We start from the raw sequence: 10,550 nt of genomic DNA on the forward strand, positions 1-10,550 counted from the left end.
ATGGGTTGCACAAATACCTCTTTTTCAAGGTTTGAAAAATTTTGCCCCATGGGATCGGATTGTGTGGTTTCCAATGGCGTTTATTCCATGCCAACGTGACTGTGAGGCCGTGCTACCCTTAAGTCGAGGTCCTAGGACCAAAAGGATGGGTTGGTGTGGTGGGTCCAAATAGGCCTGCAATTCTAATCGTCAAGCTGGAACGATCGACAAGGTGCTATGAAGTTATCTTTGGAGCTGAATGCGAGTGAAGATTCTAAGTGAAAATCGTTGCCTCGAAACCCGTCTCACGACGTCAGGCGGAAAACAACACAGCCATCCAAGGAAGTAGGCATGATGCGATGGGCATCTACCGTAGTAGCACAGGAAGGAGGAGACGGGGCAACCCGCAGGGCCCCCTTCCAACCAAAAAGGTCTCCCAACGAGGTACCTGTTCTACGTCCAAGGGAGGAATAAGAGGCGACTCAATTAGGGAAAGCAGCGAATGTTTTTTGGTGAGACTAATATTTTCGTATTTTTAACCGTTCTGTTTTTGTTTAGTCTCTCAAGTGAAAAAATGCTAATGTTTTTTTTTTTCCTGGGGAGGTTCCTCTAGATGCTTTAAATGTTTTAAAATTCTGATAACTGATGTGTCAAAATTCTATGGCTTTTAAATTCTAGTTGTTGCAGATGTGCTAGAATTTTATTAGTTTTTTTTATTTTTAATATTCTAAATCCTGAGTTGGCATAGTTTTTTTCAAAGTAGTGATGATGTGTCAGAACCATATTCATCACATTATTCCTTCAAAATAATGATTTGCTAATTGAATGACCCTAGAACAAGCAATTGAGGGTAGGCTTCGCGGAGCGATTTTGCCATGGAGTCCTCCAAGCAAGGACAGACTAGAACATGCTCGCCGACCCCCCAATACATGTGCCCCTCCTTTCCTTGCTCTCGCCAACTCTTCTCCCCTTGCTCACCTTGTCCATCTCGCCTTGTGTCTGCCTTGCTATCACCATTCTACCCACCGCCCCTATAGTCCCTTCTGCCCTTTATTGGTACCTCAACTTCTCGCTGCCTTTTTCTTCTCACTTTCTCTTCCTGCCCTCCCCCCCTTCCTCTTACATCATTGTTTCGGGGTTAGGATTGCTCTTAAGGGTAGTGTGATTTTGATGCACAGCCCATGCAAAATTATGGGCATGATTGATTTTCAAAGTACATTTTAATTTTTTAGATTTCTCAATTCAAAATTACACATTGACTTTCAGTGTACCGAAAGTTTTGCAATTTTTAATCCAAACTTTGTCATATACATTGATCAATGCCAATGATGGCTTCTTTCTCCTCCCCACCCCCCCCCCCCCAAAAAAAAAAAAGAAGAAGAAGAAGAAGGAAGCAGTTGATTCATGTGAGTGACGCAAATTGAAGTCCACGCGTCCTTGAGATGGAGGTTGTTACCCCAAAAAGTGAATTATCGATAATAGGAAGGTGTGCCCTACAAGACCTTAACTCTGGTATATAATGCTGTCTGAATTAAAAAATCATGATGCCAATCATGATGCCCTCACAGTTCTCGAGTCTGGTGAAGAAAGCTGCTATATGATAGCTGAGTATCCTTAATTTCAATCACAATGCAATGGTTGCACTTATTACGTCAACCCAAAGCATGGCTTCCTCCAATTGTTTCTTCTGACTCACCAACAACAGCACTACCTTAGCGACAGACTCTATAAGCTGATATGCAACACCAAAATGAGCAGGAAAGCCACAAACCTGCTCCATTGTATTCTGCAGGGCTATAACGGCAGCTGCTCGTGCCTCCTGTTGCTGTATAGAATTAGCTCCCCATACTGTTCCAATATGTGTTTGTTCCTCATCCTGCCAGTACATGCCATCAACCTTTATCTCATATCTACAAGTCATAAGCCACTTTGAGACAATCAACACGCCATTTAGGCAGAAAAAGCATTCCTCTAATGTCAGAGAACTCGTGTAACCTGTAAAGAACATGGTTTGATGTGGCCAACTTGCTGACTCCTACATCAAAACCCTGATGCCAACTTCAAAACAATATCCTCAAACGACAGGCCCCTTAGCAACTAACTCATTCTGCAGGTTTCTCAGCGGCCATACAAAAATCGCACCCTAATTATAGTGTGAGAATCTGCTCAGTACCATTATTAACCAAACCCTTATCCAGAAAAGTCCTGCACTACTTCTGGCCCGATTGCCCTCTGCAGACAGACAAGACTTGTGACACAACCCCCATGTTTGGCTGAAACCGGCCTCTGATAGAAAACCAGAGTGCGGTAAGAGCTAACACCCGTCCACTTGTAGTCTAGATGAAAAACAAAACACAGATTGGAGCTAGAGTGCCCAAATCTGAATACACAACGACACCTGTTGGCCCCAAAGCTTGGCGCCCCTTGCGGTATTTCTTTATTCCATTAAAATAATATGTATGGCTGAGTACAACACAAAAACCAGCCAAGAGTTTACACCTGTAGTCCAATCTGACTGCCCACAAATCCTTCTCAGCACAGAGGATCTATGCACACAGATCTGTGTCTTCAAGCAACACACTGTGCCTCCCTCTGATCAGCCAAGTTCACAAAGCAGGCCAGCCATGGGCATACATCTGGCATAACTCATAAGCATGATACATCTTCTCAGCTCAACATACATATGCTGTTCAATCCCTGTCTTAATCTCTTGTCAATCTGCCATACTCCTCCTCTCACAAGGAGCCAGATAACACATACCTGTAGCAGACATCAAGCAATAGAAAGAGAGATAGATGAACAGAGTCAAGGCTTACCAAGTTCAGCTCGTGAAACAACACTGGAGGAAGCAACAGCACCAATCTGTGCCTGCAGGCACTTGAATCCACAATCCTGCTTCACACGTGTGCTTGCACTTGCCTGTATCTTCCTCCTGATGCTCACTCCTATGCTGTCCTTGTAAAGTACAGATCTGAAAATCAGCACTGTACTTGATTGTACCGCCTCGGGATGCGTGCCAGGCGTTGTACTTGCAAAAACAGCCTGCTGTCCACTTCTGTACCTGCCTGAATCAGCATGCACAGGTCTGTCCAGCACCTGTAAACACTTCTGCAGCAACTGTACCTTCTGTACCTTGCTGCCCGTACACTGTACGGCAGCCGTACCAGGTGTACTTGCTGAAAAACAAACTGTGCAGCCTGCACAGGTCTTCTGCGCAGCCCAACCAGTAGCTGTCCTGTGCGCCGACAGCAGCAGAAGAGAAAGAGAGAAAGAGAGAGTGTCTGGCCCTGGCCGTACAGTGCTGTACGGCTGGTTCCACTCAGAAAAACAGCAGCCAAAACTGTTCTACAGCAGTCGCCTCCTCCTCCTTGCTTTTCCACGCTTGTTCATCATGCGCATGAGGGAAAGCTCCCCTTTTACTACACGATTCCCAAAAAGGGAAGAGAGAGAGAGAAGAGAGAGAAAACCTCCTTCCCAATTTAATCCCTAGGGCCCCAACTTAATAAGTTCCCTAGGGCCACTAAGGCCTAGGGGCAACTTTAATAAACATTAAAAGTTAATGTTTTAATGTTCCCCCTTCACACCTAGGGTTGTCCACACATCTTTAAACACTGTCCGGGCACCCCCCATGTGAATCATAAAATATTCTGACCCTGCAACCACCATGCCCACACTTGTCCTGCTCCATTTTCACAGGGCCATGACATACCCCCCTCTTGAAAGATGGCAAGCGTCCTCGATTGCATTCTGGTGATGCATCAAAATATCCAAAGTGAAATATACAATATGGCAAGATCAGCGTCCCAATCTCTCTGAGCCATACACATGTATCAATATTCACTGCAAACCAATGGCATAGTAATAGTCCAAGTTGTATACCACTGTGAACCATACATATCCACAAAAATTTCCGTGTGACTAGTACACATATATCATAGAAGTCCCATAAACAGATGTACTGTCAGCCTCAGTACCTTCGGATGAGATAAAATCTGCACCAAGCAACCTCTAGATGTCATCTGAGCCTGTCTGTATCAAGGGAGTGGAGGTGCTACCCCCCTCTTGAGCATCAGGTAATGCTCCAGACCCATGCTCTGCTGAACCTGAATGAACCACAATAAGAGTCGGCTCTAACTCAAAGGCATCGAGATAAAGCTGCAAAACCTGAGGTGAATCTGTTAAGTCACCTTCCTCCATCCACTTCGCATCCATCGGTGAATAGTTCTTGAACTTCACAAGATAGCGACGGGAAACTTTACCTCGTACCTTCCTTTCTTTATGTGCCAGTATCTGCTCTGGAATCAGAACCTCATCAAGTTCCTCAACTTCCGGCTGAGCCTCATCTGATACATCCTCAGGCACATCCCCACGGAAAGGTCTAAGAAGACTCACGTGAAAAGCATTGTGAATCCTCCAGTGATCTGGTAACTTCAAACGATAGGTTACCTCACCAATCTTTTCCAAAACCTGAAAAGGCCCATAATATCGCATGCTCAACTTAGGGAATAAGCGCTCTTTACCCTTCATCTTCTTGAGTCTAGCCTTTTCAAAACGCAAAAGAACCCAATCACCCAATGCAAACTGCAAATCACGTCTGTGACGGTCTGCGGCTTTCTTTTGCTTCTGCTGAGTTTTCTGGAGGGCCAACTTAACTCTCCGATAAGCTTCATCCAAGCTCTCCACATACTGATCAGCCTCAAAGATCTTATCCTTTGTATGCAAAATGGGCGGTACCTTCTTCCCTCCTTCTACAATCTCAAAAGGCGCCTTGCCTGTCGAGCTATGTACAGTGTTGTTATATGCAAACTCCACCAAAGGAAGATACTTTTCCCATTGTTGCTTGTGCTCTGACACATAACACTTGAGAAGATCCAACACTGTAGAGTTAGCCTCTTCTGACTGACCATCTGTCTGTGGATGAAATGACGATGAAAACTTGAGAGTTGTACCCATGTTGTCAAACAACCCTCTCCAAAACAAACTCGTCATCCGTGGATCACGGTCACTAATGATAGACGTAGGCAAGCCATGATACTTGAAGATGTTCGCCATGAACAACTTCACCATATGATCCACTTTAATTGTCTTCCGCACGGGAATGAAATGTGCCTGCTTACTGAACCTGCATATGATAGTCTAGATGCCATCATTTCCCGTTTGTGTCCGTGGAAGATCAAATACAAAATCCATGGCAATGCTCTCCCAAGGTCTATCCGGAATAGGTAAAGGCTGTAATAACCCTGGTGTCTTCTGACGGTCAAACTTTACCTTCTGACATACGATGCATTGCCTCACAAAGGCATCAACATCTCTTCGCAAGGTTGGCCAATAAAAGAAAGTCTCCACTGCTTTGACCGTGGCGTCAATACCTCTATGACCTGCATACGGTGGAGCATGACTTTCAATCATAACCTTGAGTCGCAATGGCCTGGTAACACACAGTCTGCCATGCATCAATAAAAACCCATCTCTGAGAGTGTAATGCTCATGCCGCTGACCCTCAGACATCTGATCATACAACCTTTCAAAGTCCTCATCATGGGCATACTGCTCTTTCATTTCATCAAGCTCATGATGATAAGCAAGTGAAACTGCAGAGACCTGTGGCTTGCGTGACAAAGCATCTGCCACTACATTCTTTTTGCCTTCCACATGCACAATCTGGAAGTGAAACATTGACAAAAAGTTTGCCCAACGCATATGCTTCTCTGAAAGCTTAGTCTGCGTGAGGAAGTAACGCAAGGTCTGATGATCTGTCTGTACAGTGAAATCAGCCCCAAGCAAGTAGTGTTTCCATGTAGAAAGAGCGTGAATTACAGCCAACATCTCTTTCTCATACACCTGTAAATGCTTCTCAGCATCTTGCAAAACTCTACTCTCATAGGCTATCACATGTCCCTCTTGCATGAGAACTGCACCAATGCTACTTCCACATGCATCACACTGGACAACAAAAGCCTTTCGGAGGTCCGGTAACACCAATACTGGGTCCGAAGTAAGCTTTTCTTTGAGCTTTTTGAATGCTGTAATTTCCCGATCAGCCCATCTAAACGGAGTTGCTTTCTTCGTCAAAGCATGAAGAGGTGAAGCAATTTCAGCAAAGTGCCGTATGTAACGCCTGTAATAGGAACACAATCCTAAAAAGCTGCGTCCATCATGCACGGTCCTCAAAGCTGGCCAATTAAGTATTGCTTCTACCTTGGCTGGATCCATACGGACTCCATGACCAGACACAATATGCCCCAAGAAATGTATGTCCTGCAAGAAAAACTCACTCTTCTTGCCATTAACCACCAATCTATGGTTTCTGAGTTCTGCAAACACAATGGCCAAATGCCTTCTATGCTCTTCCTCAGTTTGGGAATGCACAATCATATCATCAAAGAATGTGCCCACAAACTCTCTATGAGGCCTGAAAATCCTGTCCATCATTCTATTAAATGTGGCAGGCGCATTTGTCAAACCAAAGGGCATAACCAAGAACTCATACAACCCAAATGTGGTTCGGAATGCTGTCTTATGCACATCCTCAGGTCTAATGCGTATCTGATGATACCCGCTTTTCAAGTCAATACGACTAAAAACTGTGGAGCCCTGTAAGCGGTCCAAGATGTCATCGATCCTCGGTATGGGGAATCGATTCTTGATGGTATTCTTATTCAGCGCCCTGTAATCTATACACATGCGCCAAGAACCATCCTTCTTCTGCACTAAGAGCACAGGTGAGCAAAAGGGTGATGAGCTAGGCTGAATCAACCCCTTATTCAATAGCTCCTGCACCTGACTCATAATCTCTTCCTGTTGGGCTGCACTAACACGATACGGCGGTCTATTCGGTGGAGTACTACCAGGAATCAGATCTATGGCATGATCTTCTGGCCTCTCAGGAGGTAATTCTCCTGGCAATGACTCGGAAAAACAGTCTTGAAACTCACTTAAGAAATCAGCCCTGTCCTTATCTAACATTGACAAATTAGACTTAGACTCATCATCCTGTGCATCCTTTACATAAATCAAGTACGCGGAAAGATGCTTTTTCATTACTGATGAAATCGCCGAAGCGGATACAATAGGAACAGATTCCCCTTTGAGTTTTACATCCAATACATGCTCTTTCCCTCTATGAGTCAGAGTAATTTTCCTGTTGTAAGTATCACCGCATGTACCCTGTGGCACCATGGCATCCCCAACAAAACATCACAGCCATCCAAAGGCATGATGAAGAACTCGCTGTCCACATAACCCTGCAAATGAAGCCGAAGCTTCCCAATGATAGGAGTAACGGGTTCTGCATACCCTGGACAAGCCATATTAGCCTCATGTAGCGGCCCCATCTCCTCTGCGCGAATCCCCAATCGGCCAGCCAAATCTGGTGAAATGAAGTTGGCTCTAGCACCTGTGTCAAAGAAGATCAAAGCATTCTGATCTCTCACTTTGCCCCATGCCCTGCACAACTCTGTAGCTTCACCACTTAGCTACTCCCCCACAAGATCAGGAACTAAGCCCGCAGAAGGCTTTTGTTTCTTTGGCTTGGGCTCTCCTTTATTGTCAGGGTCCTTCTTGGACGTTCTTTTGGGACAATTGAATGACATATGCCCCTCTTCAGTACAGTAAAAACACTTTTGAGCATCTCTCAAAGCCTGTCTTTCCTCAGAAGTCCTTTTGGGCATTGGCAACTTCTTATACTTTGTCTCTGAAGACCCTTTAGCATCACGAGAAACATGCCCAAATTTTTCAGCTTTCTTGCCCAATTTCTTACTGCCCTTAAACCCAGATGAACCACCTGTGAGTAACGCATTAGCTGTCATAGCATTTTCAATCATCTGTGACATGTTCGTTACTCTTGTCTTTATACAGTAATCTCGTACCTCCTTGGGCAGCCCACAACAATACTTCTCAACCTGCTCAGATAATGGCACGGCACGATAAGAAGTCACTGGGAGTAGAGCTTCCCAAAACTTCTTGTTATAATCCTCCAAACTATCACACTTTGAAGCATCTAGCTTGTGCCATGCGGTCATAACATACACCTCAAATGTAGATGTGAGCCATACGGAAGAGAAAACCTGTTTGAATTGAACCCATGTGGTGGGTGCTATGCCCTGCAAAAGAAGAGTAGACCACCACTGCAAAGCATTGCCCTTGAGAAAAGTGGCAGCTTTCCTCACCTTGGAGGACTCTGTGTAATTCCCACCAGAAAAAGCAGCATCAAACTGCTGTAAAAAGGTAAGTGCCTTCAATTTATCCTTGGCCCCACTGAAAGTGTCAAACTTCACTGCAGCTCCCCCTTCCTTGTAATCCTTCGCCTTTCCCATAGGCGTTAGATTATCATAGGGAAGTGGTTTTGTAAGATTGCTGCCCCCAACATTCATACCCATCATTGGGTCAACATTTCCCATTCCAACACCAGGCATACCATACATCCCAGCCATGTTTCCATACATTCCACTATGCATACCTGGCTGCATGCCACCAAACATATTGCCTTGCATCCTAGGTTGCATGCCTCCAAACACATTTCCTTGCATACCGGACTGCATACCACCATACATATTCCCTTGCATGCCAGGCTGAAAATTGGCTCCAAAAGGCCCATACATACCCATGCCTCCCTGAGGATAACCCCCAGTCATGGATTGAAACACCGAGCCACCACCAAAGTACCCTGGATGCATGTTCTGCTGAGGAATAGGTGGCTGTCCATAGAAGGAACTCTGTGGGTTAGCACCAAAAGCATGCTGCATGTTCGGAAACTGGGCAGGAGATGGATCCTGTGGAGTGGTACCACTATGACCTTGAGAAAGATTCTTCGAACGAACCTTCTTCTTCTTTTTCTGGGGCTCTGTGCGAGGCTCTATGCGAGATCTCATAAATTCAGCAAATCTCTCACTCTGAGTGAGCTGCATAAAAGTATCCATAACACTAGCCAAGCGATCTTTGAACCGAGCATCATCATCCTCTTTACCATGCACATCTTCTGGCTGTGTTACATCCTCATAAGGCTCAACATCTGCAGCATGTTCTCCTGCAAAAATATCCTCAGATACATCTCTTTCAGGAGAAGTCTCTTGCTCTTCTTCTTCTTGATAGAAGTACTCTTCCTCTGTATCAGACATGATTGCTGAATTTTCAGCGATGGCTTTCTCCAAAACAACCACGAGCTCACCCCCTTCGGAAAGTTGATGATTGGTCCCGGCAACGGAACCTTGAAACCGGCCTCTGATAGAAAACCAGAGTGCGGTAAGAGCTAACACCCGTCCACTTGTAGTCTAGATGAAAAACAAAACACAGATTGGAGCTAGAGTGCCCAAATCTGAATACACAACGACACCTGTTGGCCCCAAAGCTTGGCGCCCCTTGCGGTATTTCTTTATTCCATTAAAATAATATGTATGGCTGAGTACAACACAAAAACCAGCCAAGAGTTTACACCTGTAGTCCAATCTGACTGCCCACAAATCCTTCTCAGCACAGAGGATCTATGCACACAGATCTGTGTCTTCAAGCAACACACTGTGCCTCCCTCTGATCAGCCAAGTTCACAAAGCAGGCCAGCCATGGGCATACATCTGGCATAACTCATAAGCATGATACATCTTCTCAGCTCAACATACATATGCTGTTCAATCCCTGTCTTAATCTCTTGTCAATCTGCCATACTCCTCCTCTCACAAGGAGCCAGATAACACATACCTGTAGCAGACATCAAGCAATAGAAAGAGAGATAGATGAACAGAGTCAAGGCTTACCAAGTTCAGCTCGTGAAACAACACTGGAGGAAGCAACAGCACCAATCTGTGCCTGCAGGCACTTGAATCCACAATCCTGCTTCACACGTGTGCTTGCACTTGCCTGTATCTTCCTCCTGATGCTCACTCCTATGCTGTCCTTGTAAAGTACAGATCTGAAAATCAGCACTGTACTTGATTGTACCGCCTCGGGATGCGTGCCAGGCGTTGTACTTGCAAAAACAGCCTGCTGTCCACTTCTGTACCTGCCTGAATCAGCATGCACAGGTCTGTCCAGCACCTGTAAACACTTCTGCAGCAACTGTACCTTCTGTACCTTGCTGCCCGTACACTGTACGGCAGCCGTACCAGGTGTACTTGCTGAAAAACAAACTGTGCAGCCTGCACAGGTCTTCTGCGCAGCCCAACCAGTAGCTGTCCTGTGCGCCGACAGCAGCAGAAGAGAAAGAGAGAAAGAGAGAGTGTCTGGCCCTGGCTGTACAGTGCTGTACGGCTGGTTCCACTCAGAAAAACAGCAGCCAAAACTGTTCTACAGCAGTCGCCTCCTCCTCCTTGCTTTTCCACGCTTGTTCATCATGCGCATGAGGGAAAGCTCCCCTTTTACTACACGATTCCCAAAAAGGGAAGAGAGAGAGAGAAGAGAGAGAAAACCTCCTTCCCAATTTAATCCCTAGGGCCCCAACTTAATAAGTTCCCTAGGGCCACTAAGGCCTAGGGGCAACTTTAATAAACATTAAAAGTTAATGTTTTAATGTTCCCCCTTCACACCTAGGGTTGTCCACACATCTTTAAACACTGTCCGGGCACCCCCCATGTGAATCA

The 10,550-nt window shown here is 45.5% G+C and overlaps 1 protein-coding gene across 5 annotated transcripts in view; it reads right to left on the reverse strand.

Moving 5' to 3' along the window:
* Positions 1-1,334: 1,334 nt before the first annotated feature.
* The window catches only part of LOC147632877 (uncharacterized), a 127,320-nt gene continuing 118,104 nt past the window's right edge, over positions 1,335-10,550 (reverse strand). For 4 of the 5 annotated variants that reach the window (XM_086807784.1, XM_086807783.1, XM_086807785.1 and 1 more), the window contains 2 exons: positions 1,751-1,855; positions 1,336-1,666 (listed from right to left, as the gene is read on the reverse strand). In XM_086807784.1, coding sequence (XP_086663910.1) covers positions 1,604-1,666; positions 1,751-1,855 — 168 coding nt within the window. In that variant the 3' untranslated portion in view covers positions 1,336-1,603. Of the gene's footprint in view, positions 1,667-1,750; positions 1,856-10,550 lie in introns of all 5 variants that reach the window. The other variant, XM_086807786.1, reaches the window with a different exon arrangement.

The sequence above is a fragment of the Cibotium barometz genome, chromosome 13 (assembly GCF_041138505.1).
Source record: "Cibotium barometz isolate CiBa-2024 chromosome 13, ASM4113850v1, whole genome shotgun sequence".
Taxonomy (NCBI): domain Eukaryota; kingdom Viridiplantae; phylum Streptophyta; class Polypodiopsida; order Cyatheales; family Cibotiaceae; genus Cibotium; species Cibotium barometz.